Source organism: Hyaena hyaena, unplaced genomic scaffold (genome assembly GCF_003009895.1).
Source record: "Hyaena hyaena isolate Hyena2069 unplaced genomic scaffold, ASM300989v1 scaffold_63, whole genome shotgun sequence".
NCBI classification, from domain to species: domain Eukaryota; kingdom Metazoa; phylum Chordata; class Mammalia; order Carnivora; family Hyaenidae; genus Hyaena; species Hyaena hyaena.
The window spans coordinates 3,111,671-3,138,438 of NW_024080695.1; the positions used below are offsets into that span (position 1 = coordinate 3,111,671).

A 26,768-nucleotide genomic window follows, 5' to 3' on the forward strand; every position below is an offset into this window, starting at 1 on the left:
AGATGGTGCACCCACGAGCAGAGGTAGGCGCCAGGGACCGTGGCCCGGATGGGCACACGTGTGAACGCACGCACACACACGTCTACACAGGACGGGCGAGGAAGCAGCGTGTCCAGAAGCCCTGAAAATGAGGCCACGGGCCAAGAGGCGGTATCCAGCCGAAGGAGCAAGGTGTCCCCAGCTCCGGGGCAGGAGTGAGCCTGGCACAGCGGGGGAGGAACCAGGAGGAACCTGGGCTGGAGACACAAAGAGCGAAGGACGGAGCCCACGGAGAAGCCCGGGCAGACGCGGGCCAGGCACGGGCAGCCTGACGGGCGGTTCCAAGGTCTTCACGTTTTCCCCCACGTGCAAGGCAAAAGTGGCAGAGGGTCTGACCAGATGAGGGCCCCGTCCGCTGCGCCGAGACGCGGGCGACCCCAGGCAGCCACTGAAACGACCAGGCAAGGTGGGAGGGAGGCCATAGTGCAGGAGCTCTGCATCCGCGGGGGACTGATCTCAGGGGAAGGGCAGCAGAGGAGAGTCAAGGGCGCCGGTCTCAGCCGAGCAGTTGGAAGGAGGGAGCTGTCCGTTAAGGACACGCGGGGTCCCTGGCTGCGTCAACAATGTCAAGGGCTGAGTGTGAGGACACGCTCTCTGAGTGTCAGACGTCCACGTGGCCAAAGGAATTCATCATTTATTTACGACCTGGAGTTCAGAAGGGCTTCGGGCCGGCGACGGTCTGTGCAGAGATGGCACCAGAGGCAGTGTCCCAGCGTCAGATGGGGGTAACGGCAGACACGGAGGTGGTGCCCGACACGCACTCCGCGCAGGAGAGCGAGCTGAGCCACCCTCCGTACCAGTCACCATTTTCTGCGTTGACACAGAGTCGCTGGGGCCTTGAACCTTACCGCCTTGAACAAAATGTGCCTTTTGAAGAAAACATTCCGTGAATCCCCTCCCACTCCTGGAAGGCGGAGGCCCGTTTCCTGGGCCTCAGGCTGGCCTGGTTTCTCACTCGGTGCTGGCAGCCAGCCCCGGATCTTTCCCAACAGTCACCCAACTCGGCCCAGAGTCTCAGACAGCACGGGCCGCGCAGAAAGCCGCTCCTCAGGTGCACTTGGCCCCGGGACGGCCCCCGGGTCTGCACCCTCTGAGCGCACTCAGCTCCCGCTCCCCAGGCCCTGCCCTGGCTTCACAGCAGCCCCGGGACCGGGACGGCTCCCACCGGAGCCACAGGAACAACAGGGCAGCCGCTGCCCGGGGGCCCCCGCCCTTCCCGCCCCCAGCCGTCCCAGAGCCCTCAGCGGGCCCAATGCGCTCGGCTTCCTCCTGCCCCGACCCTGCTCCGACCCGGGAGCGCGAGAGGGGCAGGGCTCCGAGGCCTGCCCGGGACAGATGCGCGGTTCTCTCCATGTAGCAAGAGGGCCTTCAAGGCTTCTCCCTGGACCACCGAGTGTGACTGCACTTTACACCAAAACGGTAAATTCAGGGGCATCCGGGTGGCTCAGTCGGTTAAGTGTCCGACTCTGGATTTCGGCTCAGGTCAGGATCTCACACGGTCCGTGAGATGGCGCCCCAAGTCAGGCCCTGCCCCGACAGTACGGAGCCTGCTTGGGATTCTCTCTCCCTCTGCCCCTCCCCTGCTCGTGCTCTCTCTCTCTCAAAAAAATAAACTTAGGAAAAATGATAACTTCAGGTACAAATTCAACGAATGCAAACTAACCCACTTCTGTGTTGCTGAACTAAACAAGTGGCCACAGGCTTACAGGAAACACCCGACGCAGCTCTGTGCACCTGTTTCCCCCGCGATGTGCAGAAGCAACAGGCTGGTGCCTCCGGCCGACGCCCCACGACTTCCAGAAAACATCCTTCTCTGCAACGTCTGTTCTACCTGCTCGTCTGAGCCCGCAGGCAAGCCGGGGGGTCGGGAAGGGGGAGAAGGAGTTCTCCTGCTTCCAAAGCCTTTGCAGAGGCGAAGGCTCATTCTCAGAAACCAGCGCTGCCCTGGTCCACACCCCAAGGGCCACGTGCGGTAAGAGCCGGCAGGGAGCGTGGACTTCTGTTCTGCGCGCTGCTTCCTGATCGGCCAGGCTTAGCCGATCTACCCTCGCTGCAGCTCCGTCAGGACGTACATCGTCACCCCCACTTCCCAGACGAGGAAACTGCACGTAAAAGGAGGCTGAGGAGAAGGGGCCTTCGGTCCGAGGCAGAAGGGCCACGGGCAGTCTCTGCTGCAGGGAAGCCACTGCCAGAGGTGGGGACCCGCAAGTCCCCAATTCCCAGCTGAGCCCAGATTCTCTGGGGGTTACGAGTCTCTGCCCCGAGCGCCGGTCTAGGAAGGGCCCCCGCCCCCCTCACCACATGCCCCCCATGCTCCTGACAACCTCAGCCGAGCAGTTAGCGCAGATGCTGCCAGATAAGATAGCCTGATTAGATTTTGCGAGGACTAAATACAACACGAAATGCCAACCATACACGGCGTCCGGTAAAGATTGGGAGGCTTATTTAAGACTCTCTTCCAACTCAGCTAAGCAGTCCAAGCCCCGGGCCGATCCTGGAAGCAGTCAGATCTACCTCCGCGCACCCAGAACACTGTCTAACCGGGGCCTTGCGTCCCAGCCTGCAGGCTCCGGGTGCAGCCAGGCGGGGGCGCACCAGCGACACACGCGCTGATGAAGGCCGGGTGCATGCCAGACGCCAGCCCGCACACCTGGGAGCTCGGCGAGGCAGGCCTTGCTCTCATGGGGCTCACGAGTGGACCTGTCACCCCAAAGTCAAAATCCACAAGTAAGCAGGTACAAGGTGCATCAGAAACCAAAACTGGCCAAGTCTAACTTCACCCTGAGCCTGTCCTTCAAGGCAGAGATTCATGGTCAGGGTGGGTTCTCCAAGGACCCGGACACTCATCGTGACGTGGGCTGTGCTGCGGGACCCTTTTACTAACCCAAAGTTACTGCGACACCCGCCCACATCTCAGGAGAATTCTGCCTGTCGGCAGTGACGAGAAATAGTCCGAGGAGGCCAACGGCCGCGCGTCGGTCCCCCTACACGGAGCCAGGCCCCGGCCACAAGGAAGTGACTGAGCTCTGTCCGTGGCAGGACCCGCAGGAAACAGAAGATGCCCTCGGAGCAGGTCAGGGCTGGGATGGAGGGAAGCACAGACTGCAGGGGAAGAAGAGAACATTCTGGAATGCCTCTCCAACCGTGCTGGGGGGGCGGCCTATAGACCTACGATGTGGTCATCACGGTGCAGACACCATCCTGGGAGCAAAGCAGAACAGTTCCCAGCTGGCCTCGGGTGGGCGGACAGTGTGGCAGAAAGACTTCGGGGTCTGAGTGGCTACACAGCTCCCCCAGGGCGCTCGGCCTGGACGGGCCCACAGCCCTGATACAGGGTCGGCCAGAGAGGCTTCGGCCTCCGGCAGTTAGTAACCGGAAGCCTAGGGTCACCCTGTCCTACAGAACACACGCCCGGGGCAGCCCCACAGCTCCGGGCTGCACGTGGCTCTGGGAAGGTGGCGGGACACACCGGAAAAGTAAAAGCTCTAGAGGGCGGTGAGCCTGGACCGCGCACTACGGGCGTGATCCGGGGTAGGGGCTCGGGGCCGCCTCTGTGCGAAGAGGTGCGTACGCCTGCTGCACACGCCGTGAGGCCCAGAGAGGCAGCGAGTGTCCAGACACGGCGCTCGGGCTGGTTCTCACTCCAGAGAGCAGTACAGGCGGGGCCTCACAGGGCCCCACGGGCGGTCCTCACTGGGCAGCAGGCACCCACGACCCACCGCGACGGTCCCAGGAGTCCTTGGGGCGACCCTTCCACCCAGACACCCATCCTCGCCTTCGGTTTCCATCACGGACGCTCTGGTCCAGGGTTATGCTCCCGGGAGCCTCACAAGCATGTCTGAGCTCGGGGGCCCACCTCTCGGGTCACGCGGCCTTCCCACAGAGCCCCACAGAGGGACTGCGTGGGACAGCGTGCGAGGTCTGGAGCGGGCACTGGAATTTGAACGCCAGCCAGCCACGGCCGTGGGCAAGCCACGCCGCCCCTCCGTGCCTCACTTTTCTCATCTATAAAATGGGGGTGTTACAGTTCACTCCAAGAGCTCACTCTGAGGGTTAAGGGAAATCCGATAAATGCGGTGCCCTTGGCCTTTGCCCCCACCTGGATCGTAACCACCCCCAGACGAGAGGAGAAACGACAGGTCCTCAGGACAGTGCTGTTCGCACTGCCCCTGCTGACCCGGTCAAGGTTAGTGCACTGTGGGGGCGCCTGGGTGGATCCAACTTCGGCTCAGGTCATGATCTCACAGTTCGTGGGTCTGAGCCCCGCGTCGGGCTCTGTGCTGACAGCTCAGAGCCTGGAGCTGCTTCGGATTCTGTGTCTCCTTCTCTCTCTGACCCTCCACCATTTGTCCCCTCTCTCTCATTCTCTCAAAAATAAACATTAAAAAAAAAAAGATTAGCACACTGTGAAATGAATCAGAGTTGATGACCACCAGCACTTTTTAAGTAAGTAATTCAGAACAGGAAATTTCTTCAAATTTCAGAAGGCCTTACACAAAACAAGGGCCAGATAGTGCCTAAAACAGCTGCAGTCATGTGTACGGAGTGCATTTCTGTGCGTGTGGTCACACGCCGCACCACAACCTAAACTCAACCTCCGTTTGCGAGTCAGGGAGGGAAAGTCTGAAAGACGCTATTCCAGAACTGCGTTTTTCCCAAGCTTCACTTTCAGCCTGAAATCCTAAGAATCTGGGCCGGGGCCCCGACACAGGTGAGGCAGAAGCCGAAGACTCTGGGCCAGGCTGATCGTCTAACACCCCACCCCTGCCCAGCGTGAAGTCACGGTCAGCACCGTGGGAGCATGGGGTGGGGGGGGGCACGCAGAGGGGAGCTGATCCAAGAGGTCATTCATTAAATACAGGCGCCCTGTGAGACCCCGCCAGACAGGCCAGCCCAGCACCCCTCCAGGGGTCACTCCCCGGCCTGACAGTAACAGCTCCAAAGCGACACCAGCTCTGAGCTTCAACCCCCAAACCCTGGCTCCCGGCGCATATTCAGCAGGGTTTAGGGTAGAAGCGACAAATGCCAAGAATCCCAAAGCTTCGTTCCCAAGGGTGCAGGCAAGTCTGCTTTATTTCAGGGACTGAGCCTCACTTCAGAGGATCAAAAATCAAACCAGCTCCAAATCCGTACCCAGCGGTTTGAGATTCACTATGCAAGGTGGTGGCGAAGCCTAAACAGGCCTGCTGGCCGAGTGACACGGGTTTGTCTGCAGGGCTCCTCTGTAAGCCAGGCGGTGGCGTCGCCGTGTAAGGTTAACCACTGCAGGCGACAGCTGGGGGAACGGGCTCGGACAGGGTCGATGCCCATCACCACAGCCACGAGGCAAGTAACAGTAGAGACTGAGGCGGGGCCGCGTGTTCCAGACCCACGCTCCTCCCCGTTTCACAAATCTGTCCCCACCGCCACGCTCTCTGGGGTGGCGTCCCACCCCTTCCTCAGGCGACCACAGCCGCCTGTGCGAAGATCTGCTGTTCTGCGGCTCCGCCCGGAACTCTCTAGCGCCTCCTATCTGTGTATCTCCTCAGGTGTGCAGCAGACACCTCAGAATCGCCGCGTCCAAGCCAAATCCGTGAAGCTCACTGCCAAATCTGGCCCGTTCTGACCCCAGCTGGCGGTACATACAGGCCCCTCACCGGACGGACAATTCTCGGCCTTCTCTCACGCACACCAGCTCTCTCAGGGACCCAAGGCTTTCCTCTCCCAGTCTCCCCGTTCCCTACCGTCCACCAGCTGCGGAAGCCTCCGTTCCAGCCCTGGTCTTTTCGTCTCTGTCCCGGCCCCCAGGCTCCCCAGGAACCTGAACCTCACTTCTGGATACAGCCCACCTCCATCCTCACCCCCAGCGAAAGCCCGCAACCCTTCCCACTGGCCCCACACTCCTGCTCCGGAGGCCCACACGACCTGGCCATCCCCCCTTCCCTCGCCTGCCCCCTTGCCCGTCTGCTCTAGGCTCCAGCCTCACCAGCCGGACCCCCACGTGCTCACATCGTGCCTCGGCTCAAACTCGGGCGACGCCTCTGCACCGTGACCCCTACGCCTGGTGCATCTTCCCTAAGAGACAGAATGACCACGCGCTGTACAGCCGTCCATAGACAAGTGTCTTCCCCCTGGCAGCGCTCCCGACGGGAAAGCACTGTGTCTTGCTCCCCCCTCCTCACTGGGTCCCAGCAGAGAGCCCAGCACAGACCCAGAGCTCAGTGGCATCTCACATGATGAATGGATAGATGGCACTTTGGAAACAAATAGGTCCAGGACACCATGTCTCCCCGGGACGGAATAAAGAAGGACAGTCAGGGTCACAGATAGTAGGAAGATGAGAAAACACAGGGAATTCGGTCTTACCAATCAATTAGGTAGATGTCTGGAGTTAAATTGTTTTTCTTGAAATGAGCAAATAATTTCGGCAAATTTTCTTCAAAGAACACCTCAAATGCAGCAAAATAGGTCAACATCTGGGGAGAGAATGTGAAATATACCGATCAGCTGATTATCAGCACAGGTTTGCAAGCTGCAGAGGAAAGTCAACATACTTAACGCTTTGAGGACACGACAAGGGTCTTCTTCCACACTTGCTACCCCGTCTGGACAGGGAGCTCATCACCGGGCTCAGGCGATCTCTAAACCGGCACCTTCTCTCATCTTCCCAGCGGCATCCCTAACTACATCGTAGCATCTCCTCAACGTACAGACGAGAGAAGGGAAGGCCCGGTCGTCACTGGCTCACCATGGGTGTGCAGCAAGGCTGGGGCCTGAACCATGCCTGGCCCGCTGCGCAGGGGGAGTGCTTGCGGGCTCACCATTCTCTAGGAAGAAGGACTGATGAACTGTCTAAAACAATCAGAGGAGGGAGGCATCCCCCACTCACAGCCCCGGCGCCTCCAGAGGGAACAGAAGACTAACACGTGGCACAGGCAACGCCACCCTGGCTTAGAAACGCAGCACTTCTCAGGCAGGAGGCGGTGGCCCCGGCCCGTCCGGCCCTGGTCCGCGCTTTCCACCTCCTAGCGGGTTGGTACGAACACCAAGTGCGCCGAGCAGGGGAGCAGTGCAGGCACAGAATAGCTAGAGCTGGATCTGGAATCACAGGCACCAGAGCCCCAGGGGCTCAGTTCTGGCCCACTGCCAGCTGGGTGCGTGAGGCCAAATGGCACTCTCAGACTCCAGGGAAGGGTGCGGGGGGCGGGGGGTACTCTGCCTCCCAGGGGGCCATCTGGCGATGTCTGAGGACATTTTTGATCATCACAGTAGGGGGAGGGGCTACTGGCATCTAGTGGGCAGAGGCCAGGGGTGGTGCCAGTCTCCCGTGGGGCACAGGACACCCCCTCACAGCTACTGGCCCCCAATGTCCTCAGTGCTCCTTTTGGGAGACCCCATTCAATGCTATGATCCTATCATCTTTCCTTAAAAATAGAAGCTAACACGCTTGTGAAGTTTTTTTATATTGAGAGTGTATGCGTGCACGGGGCTGGGGGGGAGTGGAGGGAGGGAGAGAGAGAGAGAAAAGAGAATCCCAAGCAGGCTCCACACCCAGCACAGAGCCCGACACCCAACACAGGCTTGAACCCACAAACCTTGAGGTCATGACCTGAGCAGAGATCAAGAGTCAGATGCTCAACTGACTGAGCCACCCCGGTGCCCCCCTAAACTAAAATTCTTAAGTACAGGCTTTATTGTATGCTTCTGAAGAAAAAGCTGAGGTCTTCGAAGTAAGGAGATACTTAAATATAAGCCATTTTATTACACATAAAAAGTTTCTTCCTGACTGTGAAAGTCTGTAAACGCTCCGTATAGAAAACTTAAGAAGTATAGGAACGAAAGAAGACCATCCGTAAACACGATGAATATTGTGGTCCATTTCCCTTTACTGTTAAATATGGTAGCTGTTATGGCACATGCTCCTTGTCAGACACCTTTGAAGGAAATTAGCTTTTTATTTTAAATTCTTTCCCACAGTACGTTTTTTTTTTTTCCTTTTGCGAACATCAGTACTGCACAGGATTTGCTGCCAGGTTTCACTGTTTTGTCTTACTTTAACTGCAGTGTTATGAACACACTGTGGTATGTCAGCTTCAGACGTACAACAGAGGGCGCTAACTGTACGTTGCTGGGCGCTAATGTACGCTGGACGCTAACATACGCTTCCTGCCCGTAACCTCAGCCAGCCGTCTGCTGCGCCCCCCCTCTAACCACCACTTTGTTCTCTAAAATACACACGTGTATACACACACACACACACACACACACACAGACACATACACTGCATCTTCTTTATCCATTCATCTGTTGATGGACGCTTGGGCTGTTTCCATAGTTTGGCTACTGTAAACAATACTGCTATAGACACGGGTGCGTGTATCCTTTAAAATCAGTGCTTTCATTTCCACGTTCATAGACCTAATACTGCAATTGCTGGATCGTATGGTAATTCTAGTTCTCATCTTCTGAGGAAACTCTACCCTGTTTCCACGGTGGCTGCACCAGTTTGCATTCCCAACAACAGTGCGAGAGGGATCCCTTTTTCTCCACATCCTCGCCAACATCTGTTGTTTCTACTGCCAGATTTTAAGTAACTTTCTGTCTCCTCCTAAACCCCCCTGTAAACTGTTTTCGTTTTTGTGATAATTTTAAATTACCACAGTTATGAATAATTACATACGACCATCTCTGCGCAGAATGCTCGTCCCTGCCCATGACCTTCTTGGAATGGCTCTCCCAGGCAGAATCACACACCCCTGCCACTTTCCACTACTGATACTTAGGGCCGAACTGCCCCCTGCAAGGACTCGTCAGCCTGTACTCCCCTAAGAGCTGTCATTTATGCAGCAGATTTGAAATACTTCTTTTTTTAAACGTACGTACTGCCTGCATAGGAAATATTCCAAGTCCGGTACATTAGGGGAGAAGGATTCCCCAGCTGATCTAAACTACCAGACCATTTTGGTCCTGAAGTACTGGTGACGATCATCAGATTATCAGCCAATCCAGACAATGCCGATTAAAAGGCCAATGGGCTTGTCGGACACACGACCCCTCTTCCGGGCTGCAGAGCCCACGGGCCGAGGAGGCACAACGGGCTGAGTTTGCAGCTCTCACGCTCCCCGGCTCTGGGGCCTGATGGGGCGTGTCGTTTCCTAGACCTGGCTCTCCATCTGCGCCAGGAAGAGGCCCTGCCGCTGGGAGCTTGTGAGGGAGACTCCCGTCAGTCCCCTCTCCCTCCCCTGCACCTCCAGCGGTGTCTACACAGTGCGGCCTCTGTGCAATCGAGGAGTGGGTCTCACCCAGGCTCCTCTCCCGTGCATGAGAAGCCAGGCCCCAGTGTGTGGGGGAGCAGCAGCAGAGGTGAATGATGGGCCCAGAGCGCGCACATCCCGGCAGGAGCCTCTCCTGTGTTTCAAGAACGTACCTCCAGAAACACGTCTCGAAGAACGTATTAAGAAATACATACAAATAAGAAATACGTACAAATGCCTATTGACTGCATGTCTGGAAAACACATTCTGTTCCCATCTGATGAAATGCTGAGCCACGCGGGCCGTGTGAGAGGACAGTACCTGGGGCGTACGTACACGACAGATACTCACAAGGCCATGGTCCACTCGGAAAAACGCCATTTGACAGGGTTTATTCAAAAGATTAGAAAAAGCAATGAAGGCATCTGCAGTATCTAGGTTCAAGATCAGCACGGCCGCTATGAAGGACATGCCCTGGACCTGCGGGAAGGAGAGAAGGGGATTGAAGTGACTGCAGCCACGCTCGGAGCTGCTCTTCCATTCAAAAGAGGAGCCAGACGCCCTCTGCTAGGAATACCCACCCACGGCCACCCGCCCGAAGCTGGACTCAGACCTCCTGGGCCCTGACCTGTCCCTCCTTGAACGGCTCTGCCACAGCAGCCTCTGGGCCCGCGCCCTTCAGTCCCAGCCTCGGTCCCCCTGCGGAACCATAGACGCCCCCCCTGCCCTGTATCTGCAATGCCGCCCTCCAGAAAGTAGCGCCCTGGTGCGGAGGGAGCGGATGTCTGACCCAGTGGGTTAAATCTAAAACCATGCGTGCGCACACTTGCAAAGCCGCAATAAACGGCAGCAATGGCTTTTAAACGGTTACTGCTCAGAAGCTTTTTGATTTAATGCTGGGAAAAAAAAACCACATGCAAAAAATGAAAATCAAACCCAATTAAAATGTGACAAGTGCCACAGGGCAGCCGCGCCGGCTCGGTCCCTTTACAGGAAAACGGAGGCAACTCATTCGCCACGAGGCCTTCCGGCCCCCTCGACAACAAACCCCCGAGACTGGGAAGGTGCTCAACCCGACGTCTGCAGCTAAGAGGCGCGGGGCGGTGTCTGGCTGTCTCGGTACACGAGGGCAGTGGAAAGTGCTGGAAAAGGTCACTTACATAACCCACATCCGGCCGGTAACAAGTGTAAGCGCCCAGAACGCTGTGCAGCACGTCGTGGTACGGCCCGCCCTGCAGGGAGCGACACAGCAAAGAGCGCGTGCATGAGTCGGGTTAGCGCTCGTCACGGCCTGGGCCCCACCGCAGGTCATGCCAGCGGGTCACAGACGGCCAACCAGTTGCCAAGCACGGGGCCAGCAGCTCGCACGGTTCAAGTTAACTGCCAACCCACGGTCAACAAGAGTCCACAGCTCAACAGGCAAAGCTGCTCCAAAAGAAGCGGGCAGCTCAGGCGTGAGCAGCTCCCTAGAGAAGCATCCCAGTCCCCGCGGCGTAACCACAGCCCCTGCGGGGGCCAGTGGGCACGCAGGTGACCTGCCCAGGAGAGTGCCACCCGCCGTCGCCACCAGCCTCTCTGCCTCCTTCCCCTAACGGACCCGTTTTGTGTTTTCCAGCACGACAGGCGGGGCTGAGAACTACTCCCTAAGTGTCTAGGCCTGAGAGCCACCGTGGTGGTCCAGACATCCTCCCGGTTCGGCCTTCCCTCCCCCACTTGTGCTGGAACTTTCCACCTTCCACGTGAGTGCGGAAGCAAGCACAGAGCTGTGTCCGCTGACGTCAGTGGGTCTCAAGAGGTGAAAGGCCCGGCCCGCACCCCACGCTCCTTGTCCGTGTCCACCACGCGGCCTCAGTGAACGCGAGGAAGAAAAGGGGTACGTGGTGGGTGACGAGGCAGTCACTCCCCAGGTGACTGCGTGTGGCTTTGAAAGAACACTGTGGCCTGAACCATCACGTTCCGACACACAGAAAACGTCACGTAAGAGAAGAGACACTGCCAAATCACGGGGGGGACAGGCGGAGGAAAGCCCACGACAGGAGGGTAAGAGATGGCATCCAGCGCCTCGAGGCACGTGAGACAAGGGGGCAGGGCTCTGTGGCGGCACCACACGTCCCCCCGGACGCTGGTGTGGACGGCCACCGCCTGGGAAAGGCCGGAGGGCTACAACGGACTTTTCTTAAAGATACATGTTTCTAACTTAAAGAACTTTCCACCCTTCCATGTGCTCCTTTTTCTGACAAGGACAGTGCTCCGGATTTTAGAAGCCGGGCTTGGACATCTCCCCACACGATCCCCCTCACTGCTCTTTGCTTTTTTAATATTCCCTGTTATAAAACTCAGAGCCAAGGGGAGCACAGACTGGGGGTGACACCCAGGGGAACCCAGAAGGAAAGCTAACTTCTCTGCTGCCTGCCCTGCTCCGCCCCCCGGGAGAGAGCCCTTAAGCTCATCCTGCCCTTCCGGACACATCTCCCTGCACTGAGATGACCGCCTGGTGAATCTGTGGAGAAGCGAGTCCCCAGGACAGCCCAGGGGGTCACTCTGGGTCCCTGGGTCCGGGAACACCGGCCATCAGTGCCAGAAAGGTGCCAGCCCCTCGCAGGGCCTGTCCCTGCGCTCCCACTGCCCTTCTCAGCCAGGCTGCAAGCGCATCTCGGAGCACCGCCCGGACGCTGTTCTTCCCCAGGGCGGGCGCTGTGCCGCAGCGGCTCACGGGGCGGCCACCGTGGCCAGGAGGCAGGGAGCAGGGGCCACAGCACTGAACTCCACGCTCTCTCTGTTAGACCCTCCGGCGAGGTTCTCTCGTCCGATTCTAGTCCTCCTCCTGCCCGGAATGTCTTCCCCCGTCTCAGGTCCCTACTCCACGCACAGCCTGAGAGCCCCGTTGGACACCTCCCCCAGGCCATGTCCCCCAGCAGCGACCGCAGCTCCCGTGCTGGGACACAGCCAGGCTTCTGCAGAGCCCAGGTGTCTCCGTGTCCACACCTGCACGCCGGGCTGGTTCCAGGTGGCCGGGGGACCATCTGTTCTAGTCTGTTCCACCACGCCTTGCTGCTGCCCTAGTGTGTGAAGCTAGAAACGGGCCTGACAGAATGGGATCGAGGACCCAAGGCTGCTTCGCAGGCACCAGGGTGAGTGCGTGGAGGAGGCCGGGGACACGTGCGGAGGCTGGTGCCGCGACCCACGAAGGACGGGAACCTGCACTGAGTAAGGGCAGCGGGGACACAGAAAGGACAGACTCAAGGGTAGTTCAGAAGCAGAACTGGCAAAAACCGTAATAGACGGGGCACTGGAGGGGGGGGTGTCAAACTAGACCCCTCCCCCCAGGCAATGTCTGCTGTCAGAAGAAGGGGTCTTCACACACCTCTGCTCCAATGACCCAAATCTGCTGCTGGCAGCCCTGCGCCCCGCCCGTGCGAACCCGGAAGCCCACGGGAAAGCCCCACTTTTCTCCTTACTGCCCTCCGAAAGCGAATACTCCCGTCTCCCCTGGCGGGGCCACCACTCTCCTGGGCCATCTGCGCAGAAGCTCCCCCGTCACTACGACCCGTGCTACCCGGGACTTCGGCACCCCTTCCCCCCTCCCGCCTCCTGAGCGCAGCCCCGGAACTGAAGGATCGCCCGTCCTGTCCTGGCCTCCAAGGCTTTGGTAAATACGTCTTCAAAGGGGGCCAGAGCGGCCTTTAAAAGCGGAAACACAGCCTCGCTGCAGGTCTGTTGGCAAGGATCCGTTACCTCTGCCTGCACAAGTGTAAACATACTGACCTGACACTGCCCTCCCCCGACTCCCCCCCAAAACCCTCCAGTACTTTTCAAACCTGATTACAAATATGTGCAGTTTGGTATCTGACATTGAGACAAAACATACTCAAAGCAACAAATTACCGCCACCTACTTGCTGGAAAATGCAGAGGTTAGGAAACGTTCTAGATATGTCCAGTTTAATAAGCTCCAAACTGGCTTCTCTGTCCGCTGCTGAAAAACCGGCATCTAGCAAAAGAGCAAGAGTCATGACACCTCTCAGAGGCGAGCGAGTGCGAGAATCACGGGGCTCGGAAGTTTCACAAGGATCAAAGGCGGAAGCCGTTCGCACGGGTCCGGGGGCCCCAGTGCGCGTGAGCGCACACGCTCCGCCTCGGGCTTCCAGCAGGTGAGGGGGTCTTGCTGAAGAGCACCGCCCACAGCACCGTCTGGTGCCAGATCATCGGAGGGTGTCTCCTGGGGCCCGAAATCAAAGCCTAATTTGGTGTTCCCTGACATCGACAAGTGGCAGGGACGAGGGAGGGCTGGTTCACAAATGGATTCCAGGCATGGGAAACAACGCATGATCTAAAACGCGCTGGTGTGAACTTGGCCCGTGCTGCAGTGACTCCAAGGGGGGCTCCTGTGTTTTATTTCTAACGGATATTTAGGAATGACTTAGGTCGTATTTTTTGAATTCCAATACCACATATAAAAAGGTCCTAAGAAAATATTAGTTAACCAATGGAATCCTTGGGCATCACGGGAAATTCTAGAAGCATCATCTAGCAAATACGCAGTGCTCCATCTCCTGGGGTGCTTCCCACGCTCCCGCACAGGGGCTGGGCTGCGGGAAATCATGGCAACAGTGAGTAGAGGACACCCCCCAGTTAGGACCGGCCTTCTTGCACACCTGGACACACACCCTCAGGAACTGGCCAACGCTTTCTTAGAAACGTTTTCTCCTCAACTTGTCTGCTCTAGAAAAAAAAAATCCCCTTTCCCGTGAAGCCTTTTGATGCGTTTGCACCAACCACCGGGTCGATTAAGTAAACCGTGTCGGTCACGTCACAAGTACAGACACACGGAAGTGACCGAGGCAGCCCGCCGGACTTGCACTATGTGTACCTTCGTTCTCTGCCTCGGAGCCTCCCGTGCTGAAGGATCGCCACCTCTCCTTGGCTCGGGCAAGGCAGATGTCGAAGAGCTCTGGAAGAGAGGCTCTGGGTAAGTATCACGTGCACATGGGAGCGCATCTCCTCACAGGCACCGAGAGGACGCTGCTGCCCCACGGGTCAACCACACACTGCACCCTTATTCTGGCCATGTCAACACTTCCCCCCAACGTGGCCGACGACACCACCAGGCACTAAGAGAATGCACGTGATACCACTGTGCCTGGCGTCAACTTCAATTACACGACCCACCCGTACAAATGCTTTCGTTCCGACTTGTGCCGCTAGCAGACTGAGCTCCCTGGTGGGGAGGGGGGGGGAGGGGGCACACCAAGGTCTTCCGCTCATTATGCGTCCAGAGCAAACGGCACTGGGACTGACACAGACCAGTACGGTCAATGGGTATCCGACCACCGGAGGGAGGTGGAGACCAGCAGAAACCCCTCTGGGTTTGACAAGGAGGAGACGACCTTGCCCCCCGCAAGACCCTGCCCTCCCACGGCCCCGCCTCCCCACGGCCACACCTCCCTAACCTGGCTGCCTGAAGCGGGTTCAGGGCAAGCAAAACGGGGAGAGGCTTCAAAACCTATGGACTCCTGCAGGCGGGCGCCACAGGAGTCCCCAGAAGGCAGGCTCCAAACCACCCAGTCCCGGGGTGGCCCGGCACCAATGGGTCACCAAGACTTCGCCTGCAGCTACCCGGAGAAGGTCCACCCCGCCACGGCTGCCTGCAGAGGCTAAGGCAGAGCGCCTCCGACAGCACACGCGATTTTATGAAAATACAAGCCGAGTTCCAATTAGCTGTACTGCACCCCATCAGGTGAAATCTTGATTAGTGACCCATCTCGAGCCTTGTCAAAGATGTGACCCCCAGCACGCTAGTGGCCGGGGCAGGAGAGGTATGACTATGAAGTGTCGCTTCACGCTATCATGACGACACAGGAGGCCTGCTCTCACTCTCCGGGAGGTGGGCCTAGCTTCGATCATGGTGGCGGAAGTTAGAAGAAAACCACCGCGTGGCCCTGAGCACAGGGAACCTCTTCCCAAGCAGTCCGTGACCGTTAAAGCACGGACGCCAGCGGCCTCACGGGAGAAGGGGTCAAAGGGTCTGAGTTTTAAGAAACATCTGTGGCTTTCCTCCCGTGTCTGCAGGCATGAGGGGGACAGGAAACACACCTTCCCAAATCCAATTTCAAAGCACAAGGCTGACTCCCCAGGAGCGCATTACTTCCCCAACACTAACCAGTATTACACGGACTTCCGGGAAGTTTCCGATCTCACACCCACGACCAGTGAGAGAAGAACCCCAGGGCTTCCCAAAGTGGAACGCCGGCTTTGGAGTCAGGCAGAGACTGTCTCCACCGCACGCCAGCGTCTGGGGCACAGTCCCTACCCTTTTCAGGATGGCTGGACACCTGGAATTCACGATGATCTGTGTTCTTACTCTGACTTAAATGTTCAGTAAAACTAAGATCAAGGTAAGGTGGCATCCATTCATTCACGGCACCTGCTGTGTGCAGAGCTCTGCGCTGGGCACCGGTGAGAGCAGAGAGCATGACAGGCGGGACCCCAGCTTCCTGAGCACCAGCTCTGGTGGGGGCCGCTGACACGAGGCAGCTCATCATACAAGAAAGATGCAATTCAAGTAAAGTGAGCCAGTATTAGCATTTAGATAAACTTTAACGGTACGTAACCAGTGAATTAGCTGTTTAGCCTAATCTAGTGTGATCCGGCCCACAGAAGATTCTAATTCAAGTAAAGTCAACCCGGGCATGAGTGAGAACCAGACACGCACACAGTACTTTGCACTACAATCAGCCGTTGACAGAGTTTGGAAAATTTTCCAGAATAAAGACCGGGATAATTACTCAGCAATTTCTCCAAGCCTCTACCCCTGGGGAAGCTTTTAACGAACTATTCCTACAGGTTAAATGTCACATATGATCTTCTCATGTAAAGAAGGTAGAGTTTTGGTTGGTGTGGGTTAGCCAAAACGGGGCCTTGAGGCATCCCTATAAACAGAAACTAGTAACCTCCACCGCCTGGTCAAGGACACGATCATGGAGATGAAAACCCTGTAAGATAACAAACAACTAACATGAGCCCTGGCTACACTGAGAAGATCCACATCAATCTGTCTTCAACTCTGACATCCGTCTCAGCAGCTGGGACCGCAGCCAGGGAGAAAAGGGAGAAGCAGCGACCACTGTTTATCAAGCACGGAACCGTAAGCCCCTGAGCCCCTGGCGCCCCGTCCCACCGGGCGCGCAGCCTCGCAGGGCGCGGGGCTCGGAGCGGAAGGGAGCCCGCTGGGCGCGGCTGGGGGAGGACGAGGGCCGGTGCACGCACAGGGCACCCAGCGGGACAAACCGCCCGAAGAGAGGGGAGGACGCATCTCCACGTCCCCTCCGGACTCAAAGGGGCCTGGAACTAAACGCTGCAAAAGTCCGGCGGCCCCAGAACAGGATGCTCCACAGAAGCCCTGTCATGGGCCCATCAAGACTCACTCTCCTCAGGACTCTGACCCACCCCAGCCCGCCGAGGCTCTGACACCCAGTCCATTCGGGGACGGGGACAGGAATCGGGAAGAGGGCAGCTGTCTGCTCTGAAGCGCCCGGTGACCGCAGCTGCTAGCAGGGGCCCCGGCCTCCCAACGGCCTCTCCCCCAAGAAGACACAGTCGCTGGCCTCTCCTGAGACACGACTTAGTGGCCACGGCTGCCTTTCCTCCTAAGGGCAAAGGGGACGGGAGGGGCCAGAGACGGGTGGTGGAGGGCGGCAGGACTACACGGGACTCTCCGAGCCGGACGCGCGAGCTACTCACCGTGGGTGATGTTTAACTCGTTGCCGATGGCTAGGCTCCAGACCTTGCCTCTCACGCTGGGAGGGATCCCCTGCCACCACAGATCCCGGACTTTCCTGGAGCACCACCTGGACAACAGTGGGAGCACGGAGTCGGGAGTTAGTTCTCAGCCAGGAGCTCTGTCTGCCTGCGTGCCTAGCCCCAGGCCACGGGAGCAGGGGACACGCGGTCACGTGGCAGAGCCCTGCCCTCAGGGAGCCCGCAGCCGGTGTTCCCGAGGCCGGGAGATCAGCAACTAGCTGCCACTGGGCAATGGCCGTGACACGTGTGCCAAGGGCCCCGCGCTGCAGCTCCGGGGGCCAGGGGCGCTGTTCTGGAGCAGATCCCCAAGTGACCAGCAGCGGCTGGAGCAGCTAAAGGACGGGAAGGGCTTTCTGAGCGGAAGGCACAGCGACAGGAAAGCCTGGCCTGCCGCGGGAACCACAGACAGCGGGGCACGGCCGGGGGCGCTGGGAGGCACGGCCGCAGAGCCGCAGGGCAGGGCGTCCCGAGAGGTGCGCTACCACACACGGGCCGCTCAGGGAAGGGGCTGCCAGACTCCAGTGGCCCAGGGGACGCCGCTAACTCAGGACGTTTGGAACTGCACAAAGGTGATGAGACCTGCTGGCCACACACTGGACAATGTAAAGGTGCCACAGACTCCCCGGCGCCTCCCAGCACTGCACACACCGGGCCTGTGGCCCCAGAGCCCCACCTGCGAAGCCCGGAGATCAGCCCTCCTCCCCGGCCCCGTAACATCCTCGCCAACAGCCAGATGACAAAACCCTCCCCTCCGGGAGCTGCACTGAAGACGAAGGGGCACAGGCACAGCGGCGCCCCGCTGGGGCACTGAATGGCGGCTGTTGTACAAACACATGCATCCAGATGGCGTCAAGCATCAGAAAGTGCACGATGGATGCGGAGGGCGGTTCTGAGCACCTGGACTCTTGTTACTGGGTCCCACCTGAGAAAAAGCCACATCCAGCCTATTAAAGACACCGCCCAGAAGAGCAGGCTGTGGGAACAACTCATTTTCCTAGCAGAGAAGCTCACCAGGGCCATCCCACCCCCAAGACGAGAGCGAGAAACACCTGGGCAAGTGCCAGGAGCAAGTCCCGAACATCCTGCCACACGGGTCAGTGGGGAGGGACAAGAGCCGAAGGGAGGCTGGCATCCAAGCTCCCCGGCACCCCAGCTGATGGGCCGAGACCCAAAAGGAGGCACCCACCTCCATGCATGGCTCTGGCACTGCTGGCCGCACCCTGCCCCTCTCCACTCTGAAGCCACAGGAGGAAAAGACCTACAGCTGTCCCTCTGCTGTTTAGATGACTGCGGCCCCCAGATTCTGCTGGGTGCTGGCCACTGGGGGGTGTTGTCAGAGAAGGCCCGGTCCCCAGCCTCAGACAGAGGACAGACACTTGCACACAGGGATGCAGCGGACCCAGGGGCCTTCTACAAATCTCCTGGGCAGGAAAGTTCTCCCCAGGGAAGTCTGAGCTTTAATAAACAAAGAGTTAGCTGGACGAGGAGCTATAGGGCAAGAGCACGGAACATGCAAAGGCCCTGCAGCTCCCTATGGAAAGGGCTGGTCAAGGAATGCAAGCTGGAAGGTGAACGTACAGAAGAAGGAGCGGGCCGTCCACAGAGGAATTCACACTGTGCGCGGAGAAGCAGGAAGTCCAGGGCGCTCTCCACAGGGAGGGACACAGAGCTGGGCTACTGAGCACAGGACAACCCAGGGGTGAGATGGGGGCCGTCACAGGGTCCAGGAAGGAAGGACAGGGTGGAACCGAGGCGAGGCGGGAGGCGGGGGGCGGGGGGTTCAGGCCACACAAACTGTCAGGTAAAGTCACGGAGGGCTGGGACGGGAGCGGCAGCGAGCAGCAGCGCTAGCTACGGGGGTCAGGGAGACATGGCTGGCAGCGCCTGCCCCGCGCGGCTTACATGGTCTCCCAGTTGGGCAACACCTCGTTGTTCCAGGTGAGGACGGCGCTCCCGATGCTCTCCTCCAGGCGGCACCGCTCCGCCAGCTGCCGCCGCCTCCGCTGCGCCTCCTTCAGCTCTGCCGGGCGACCGGGAGCGGGAACAGAGCGCCTGTTACCCGCCGCGCTCACGCCACGTGGCCGGCCCCGGAGCCACGCGGCGAAGCCACCCTGGGCCCCCCTCTCCAACCCGTTTCAGGCCTCGCAGAGTCTTGGAAGCTCAGGTGTCACCCCTCTCGGTGAGCTCCCCCGGCGGAGCTCACGTCCGGAGCAGGGCTCCCGCGACAACACGGTTCAGCGATCACGAGAGACCAGCCCGTGAAACCCACCACCCCGGCCGAAGCCGGGACCCTCACCTGACACCGGGAGCCCCCCGCCCCCTGCCCTGCTCAGCAGAAGCTCCAGCTCCAGCCTCACCTCTCCCCTAGGCGGCAAGCAGCCACCCCGAGAAACACCCTGCATCTTGTACATATTGTTTTGTATTTCTTTTACGGTGGTGAAATACCCAAAACAAAACTCGGCGTCATGGCCGCTTCAGGTGTACGATCCGTGGCAGGAAGCACGTTCACACTGCTACGCGGCCATCACCACACTCCATCGCCAGAACTCTCCCCCTCTCCAAAATGACACTCCACACCCGTTAAACATGGAGCCCCATCCCCTCCTCCCTCGCCTCCTCCTTCTACTCTCCATCTACTTGTCCATTAGGGGAGCAGCCTACTGCACTGAGCGTGACACCCCCCAGCTTGGCCCCTGTGGCAGCACATGTCAGAATTTCCTTCCTTCTACGGCTGAACTAATGCCCCAGTGTAGGGATGGGCCACGCTTTGTTTATCACACAGACTTTTCACACATGCTGGGCTCTTAGGGATTTTAAGTGCTGCAAGTGATTTTATCAAATCTGATCGAATCTTCCTGCAGATCAAGAAAACAGAGCCCAGGGAGGGGAGGGAGCCTGCCCATCACCACTGGCTGAGGCTTTCTCCAAACCTGCGCTTTTATCCTACGTGGTCTCTTTTCTTGTGCAAATTCAAATAAAGCTACCAGGAACGGGAAGGGTCAGTTAGAAACATATCCTTCTGATGGAAAGTGATAAATTTGAAAAATATTAAGACATTCACCAAGGTTCAGGATCTAGGGCTCCAGAAGGTAAAGAGAAAATCTCCAGAGAGACACAAAATCTCGTGCTGTCTTACACAGCCAACACGCATGAATTCCATTACCTCGTTTTTTGGCTTGGACCACCATTTCTTCATACTGCTGCCTGTGTTTCTGGGCTTCCTCGGCTGGCTTCGCGGGGAGATTTCTTGATAGAAAAATAAATAGTTTCCACCATTTTAAATATCAAATCAAAGTCTTTGAAACACAAAACTCGAAGAATTACTTACTAAAAGAATAACAAACTTGAAGCCCAAAAAACTACATTTGTTATGACGACAAATACACAGCAGTTTCCTAAACTAAACGCACTGACTTACAGACGGAAAATAAGCTCACTGTAAACAACCTGAAGTTCGAAGACTAGTAGAAAGAGAAGAATAATTGCCCACAGTTCCAATAAACACTTAATCTTAAAGCATTTTTCACCCCGGTCTCCAAAGCAACTGTGAGCTGCCCGTCACGGTCACCGTGAAGCACGGGGCCCTCGGGGCAAGTGTCACACACGCGTACGTGTACGTGTACGTTCCTGGGCCAGTTTCTCAGGTGCACAAGTTTCGCTCGTATCCGCTACTGGCTCATCTGTTTGGTTTCTTTTATCCGCAAATGTGCACCGCGGTTCTGAGCACTCATACCGGGTGTCCAACTTTGACTCCTGAGTAGAAACGCTAAAATGCATAGTCTCCTTCAGAATGTGCGGGTAAATCTGCCGGCCTTTGGCAAGCGGGAGGCGGCGAGGACTGGCCGGTGCGGCCCTCATTCGGGCATATTCGGAATGAGCGACGCTCAGGGTGCCATCTCCCGCAGGCCACAGTCCTGGGAGCGCCCCCTGCACGGTCCTCAGTGGCTCTTTCCAGGTCTCTATCCACCTTCCTAATCCCACGCGTCAGGGCTCCTCTCCCCATCCGCCACCCACGTCCCAGCTCCAAGGACCACGAGTTAACATCGGAAGCGGGATTTCTTCTTTAGATTTGATCAGTTTTAAATTTCCCGAATGGGTGGGGACCTAAGGGACCACTCGCAATCTACAATCACCACTTAGACTCCTCCAATCTCTCTTTCTCCCTCTTTTCAAAGCTGAGGGATCTTTCTATTCGAACACAGGGTTCTGTGGAAGCTCGATACCGAAGCGAGGCCGTCTGTGGCCAGGTACAACGGGGCAGTCCCTTTATGTCCCTAAGGTCTCCAAGCATGGTCTATAAGCCAGTCATCAAAACCAATCTCAGCCGTGCAGGGGCGTGAGAGGCCCAGAGAGGCCCTGGTGGGGCGGCACAGCCCAGGCGCCGCAGACCCTGTAGAACCTGGGGTGGGTCCCGCACGTGTCCACAGGAGCGGCTGCCCCCATAACCCGGCCTCTGCACGACTTACACATCCCAGGGCTTCTTGCAGTCCGAGGCCAGTCTGAATTTACAACAGCTCCTTACCTATTTCTAAGTCCTGAATTAAACTGAAAAGCCACCTGAATGGAAAACCCAGAGTCAAAACTTCTGTGTTAAAGGACGGTCTTCCAAATCACTTCCTTATTATTATTAGAGAATACATGTCAACGTAGGGAATAAAGAGGAAATGAGCATTTTTAATGCAAGGTATGGCTTATTCTTCTCCCCTCTGGTGCCCCCAGCTCTTCTTGAATGTAAGTTGTACTTACCTACTAGAACAAACATTCTAGAGCTCCTATTAAGACTCACGCTGGTCTCGGGGCGCCTGGGGGGCTCAGCCGGTTAAGCATCTAACTTCAGCTCAGGTCACAATCTCGTGGTTCGTGAGGTCGAGCCCTGCATTGGGCTCTGTGCTGACAGCTCAGAGCCTGGAGCCTACTTCCGATTCTGTGTTTCCCTCGCTCTCTGCCCCTCCCCCATGCATACTCTGTCTCTGTCACTCAAAAATAAGTACATTAAAGAAAAAAAAAAAGACTCACGCTGGTCTGTCTTCCAGGATGAGTGCGGTGGTGGAAAGTGGCTCGAAATCAAGATTCTTCCTCACATTCTGCTTTGGAGAGGGCGGCTTGCTAGGTCGTCCAGCCTTGTCTTCATATTCCTGGGACAGAGAAATGAGGGATAACTGTGGGCCTGGCCACTTCTGGTTTTATGAAGCCCCTCTGAAGGCAAGAAAGCTGTTTTGTAAGCAAGTCTTTTAAGTCATTTGGAGGATAACACATTCAAACTACTTCCTTTTCAGAAGGAAAAGCTGTCAAGGAAAGGGGCCCTGCAGTGAGAACCGTACCCCCCCACCCCCCCCCACTTGTGGGGGAGACCCTAAGGACCACCATCGCAGCAGTCCCTGCACAAGGGCCCGGGTGTCCTCCGCTTCCCCTGGGTAAGGGGTGTGTCTTCTGGCTTGCTGATTATTGCCCTGGCCGCTGGGGAGCTCAGGGCCAGAGCGACAGCGGGTCCTAGCACTCAGCTGACCTGGCCTCATCTCACACACCCACCCCCAACCCAAACCTCAAACCCATGTCCTTTCATCTCATGGCACTTTATGTATTGTGAGCTTTAAATAGTTTCTGAAATGCAAGAGGTTAAAAATGTTTTGCAGATGACATATACTTTATATAGATGTTTTTTAACTGAAACACGGTTGACACGATGTTATGGTAGTTTAAGGCGTACGTACTAAATACACTCCGTGATATGGGGCGCTCTGCTCCAGCGCAGCTGTGCGACCCAACCCCGCCTGCGTTCTTCCAGGACCACTGACCGCAGTCCCCATGCCCTCCTCACTCCACATCATGAAGCCCGTGTCTCCGTCTGCCCTTCACCCACTCCCTCACCCCCACCCCCTCCCCTCTGGCCACCGCCAGTGTGTCCTTGGTATTCACGTATCTGTTTCTGCTTTTTGTTTATCCATTTGTTTTGCTCTTTACATTCCACACGAGTGAAATCATATGGTGTCCGTCTCCCCCCGGCTGATTCATTTCACTTAGCCTAACACTCTGGGTCCGTCCGTGTTATTGCGAAGGCTGCTTCGTTTTCTTAGAAGCAGGAACATAACAAAGTTCTTTAACATCTTTGTACGAGGCCACCTTTGCAAGTTGTTACATAAATATCTGTGCCACGGGCAGCCTCTCGACCCCTGCTTAGCTCATCTGTCCCATGGGCTGCAGCCAAAGAAGCCCAGTCACACCTGGTGACCCGCATTCCAAATGCCCAAACCGGAGAGCTCAGGAGAGTCAAGCAAGTTGGCACCAAGGAGTCCAGCTTCTGAAATACTGCGTGTATGTGTGTGTGCATGTGCATGCACCCTCAGCCCTCTCTGCAAAACAGAACAATAAAAACCGAGAAAAAAAGAACCAATACTTTCTTACTGGCTTTTACAGACGAAGCTCCCGGGACCCCTGCTTAAGGGAAGATGGTCTGATTGGTAAGACAGGACAAATGAATAGTTCACCTAAGACTCAATAACCCATTCCAGATCACAGAAGCAGAATCCCAAGTGGAAAGCAATTAATTGCTAAACGAATTTTCCTAACAGCTGCCGAGGAGGGTGTTAACTGGTAAAATTAGTTGGCGAGCAATTCTTCTCTTGGCCAGAAAAGCCCATAGAGGCTTCTAAAAAGAGGAAAGGAAAACTTATGTCCTCAAAATGCATAGGCTGTGAGAAGGGCGTGCAGGAGGCAGGGGGGCGGGGCCGTTCTGCACATGTGGACATATGAGATTAGAGGCCATCAGGGTCTACTCTAGCTTAAAGTTCCATTGAAACACTAACATGACTTCTGCCTCCCCTGAAAAAAAACCAGACACACTTTTTCATCAATTCGACCCCTGATCACACGCTGTTTCAGGCACTCGGTGGTGATTTAACATGGCATCAGCCCCTGGGAGCCTCACATATAACACCTGCATGTCCAACTCTTGATTTTCACAGACAATCTACCAAAAGCTGTGTGTTAAGAAAGATTCTGAAACATGCTGCGTTTTCACAAGCACTAGTGACAAACGTCCTGTAAGGTCCTAGCTATCTGCTGACCATGGTGGCCCAACGTGACAAGCCTCAAGTTAAATGTCCCAGAAATGTGGACACCCATTTTCCATTTGCTTTGGTGTGCTTTACACACACTGTGCCACTTTATCTGGGTAACAAGCTCTATGGCAAGGCTCACCCCAGTTTATAGATAGCGTAGCTGGGGTTCAAGGTGGGGTGACTCACCCCCAAACAGCCAGGGGCTGGGGCTGGCCACTCCGCGCTAGCCCAATCTCTTTGTGATTGTACTCACACAGGTTGTGTGGTTTTAGAGGGATAAGGCTAGTTGGGCTAAGTGTGGCCCCTGGGCAGACATGCGGGGGAGCAAATTCACCACCAACACCAGCTGTGGCTTCAGGCAAAACTCAGAATCCCTGAGCTTTGTGTCCCCATGTGCAGAAAGGGGAACATATTGACCAGAGGGAGCTGTGTGAGGAACAAGGAGTGGCTTGGTGCAGAGAAAGTGCTCGTTAAAGGGCAGCCCTGGTTGCTGAATGCTGCTACCTTTATACCTGAAACAGTTGTGTAATGCAAACACACACACACACACACACACACACACACACACACACACTTCTCTAGGGCCAAGCAATCAAGGAGCCCTAAAAAGTCTACAAACCACACAGATACAAAAAGCAGTGGAAGTAACTAAATGCCTTGATTCATAATAAAAACACATCAGATCTCCTCAGTCAACACTCTATTACACTATTACTCTATTAGTGTATTACTCTATTACTCAGTCAGCTCTATTACAACAACCAAAACTGGGGCGCCTGGGGGGCTCCGTCGGTTAAGTATCCGACTTCGGCTCAGGTCATGATCTCTCGGTTCGTGGGTTCAAGCCCCACATCGGGCTCTGTGCTGCCAGCCAGCTCAGAGCCTGGAGGCTGTTTCGGATTCTGTGTCTCTCTCTCTCTCTCTGACCCTCCCTTGCTCATGCTCTCTCAGAAATAAAACATTAAAAAAATTTAAAAAAACAAAAACAAAAACAAGCGGAAAGACGTTAACAAGCCAAGCCTTTGTGAGGACTTTACACACACAAGTGAGCAGAACGTTGCCTTCACGCCAGCCCTCTGAGGAGCCGCCTCTTGTGCCCATGCCACAGAAGGGAAGGTGGAGGCCCACAGATGCCAATGACTGGCCCGGCTGGTGTGGAGGAGCTGGGGTCAGAGGTCAAGCCTCTGGCCCTGCAGCCACACAGGCCACCACTCTCTGAAACTCATGTGAGCTGCTCGCGGACATGATGCAGAAGTAATTTAATCGTTCACATCCAGCCTAAAACCTGTAATACTGAATTAAGGGCAGATGTAGGGCAAATACTTTTCTGTTTTAATCACATAGAGCACTGCAGGATTTAAAAAAAAAAAAAAAAAAAGAGGAGGCCTGTCCTGCCCATACTTGAAATCCCAGGGAAAGCCTTTCTAGAACGATGTAAATGGCGTCAGAAACGGTTTACAGGTCACGCTCCACACCCAGTTCTTCCAGAAGTTCACACGGAGGTGCCTACAGCAAGCTCATTTTCGCTGCCTGACAGCCACCGCCACCAGCAAGGGTCACATGCACTTCCCGAGAAGGGCCTGTCCCCAAGGGCGCCTCAGGGCCCAGCGCCCCCATCTGGCTGAGGCTGATGTACGAGGATGTGAGGGAGCAGATGTGCACACAGGCCAAGAAGGGCCTGGCTCCCTCACAAATCGGTGTGACCCCAAGAGACAAGGCGTTGTCCAGGCACAGCCTGTGACAGGCAGTAACATTCAGAGAACCCTGAAGCCCAAAGGACTCGCTCCGGATCTACCTGAGAATATCTACCATTTAATTAAGAAAGCTCCTGTCTGAAGGCGTCTGAGAGGAACAGAAAGGGTACAGATGCTAACTTCCTACTCGTTCTGACCAAGAGCCGTATTTACTTGATGATCATAAGACCCAGCAAGCCCTCCCCCCGCCCAGTTCGAAATACGAGTCACTCACAGCCTCTGTCCTCATTGCATAAATTTGTCTACGCATTCAAGTAATAAAATCATTGTTTAGGGAAAAAAAAGAGGACTATTCACTCTTAAGAGCCTTTAGGGGGGTGTGGGGGCGGGGAGGGCAGTGAATAAAAGGTTACTGGGAAAACGACTTTCAGCCATGAACGGTCGCCGTTAGGGTCTGCATGTGATGGGGCAAGAGTTAGGTCTCTGGAAGCAAAAAGAGGGAGTTTGAAGCCTGGCTCTGACCTGAGCCGAGTCCCCTGGCCCCTCGCTCAGCCTGCTTCCTTGTCTATGAAAAGGCATCAGGCAGGAAGGCTCCTAAGAGGAGGGGAGATGAGGCAAGTTCAGTGACTAAAGCGTGAGCCCTTTCTTTGGGCCAGGCCCGGCCTCAGGCCAATCTATCATTACAAAGTTTCTTCTCCTCTTGGGACCCTTATGGGCTCAAATTTTGATGAGCCTGCAGGCTACTCCGTATAAATCACCGGTTCTAGCGACTGCCTGAGTCCGACGCCCTGCACAGCCCCAGAGGGAGATGAGAACAGAGTTCTTTAAAGTTCTAGTGACAAATCAGTTGAAGTGGTCATGGTAACACGATTTTTTCTCTTCTTTTTTAAAATTTATTTTGAGAGCCCCAAGCAAGCTCTGTGCGATCAGCGCAGAGCCTGACGC

General features: G+C 56.3%; 1 protein-coding gene across 6 annotated transcripts in view; it reads right to left on the reverse strand.

Moving 5' to 3' along the window:
* Positions 1-26,768, reverse strand: part of TBC1D14 (TBC1 domain family member 14) — a 102,675-nt gene that overhangs the window by 5,551 nt on the left and 70,356 nt on the right. For 4 of the 6 annotated variants that reach the window (XM_039232049.1, XM_039232047.1, XM_039232051.1 and 1 more), the window contains 9 exons: positions 22,088-22,206; positions 20,235-20,317; positions 18,974-19,091; positions 17,012-17,118; positions 14,142-14,222; positions 13,168-13,262; positions 10,433-10,504; positions 9,624-9,752; positions 6,385-6,494 (listed from right to left, as the gene is read on the reverse strand). In XM_039232049.1, the coding sequence (XP_039087980.1) occupies positions 6,385-6,494; positions 9,624-9,752; positions 10,433-10,504; positions 13,168-13,262; positions 14,142-14,222; positions 17,012-17,118; positions 18,974-19,091; positions 20,235-20,317; positions 22,088-22,206 (914 nt within the window). Of the gene's footprint in view, positions 1-6,384; positions 6,495-9,623; positions 9,753-10,432; positions 10,505-13,167; positions 13,263-14,141; positions 14,223-17,011; positions 17,119-18,973; positions 19,092-20,234; positions 20,318-22,087; positions 22,209-26,120; positions 26,126-26,768 lie in introns of all 6 variants that reach the window. The other 2 variants (XM_039232052.1, XM_039232048.1) reach the window with 2 other exon arrangements.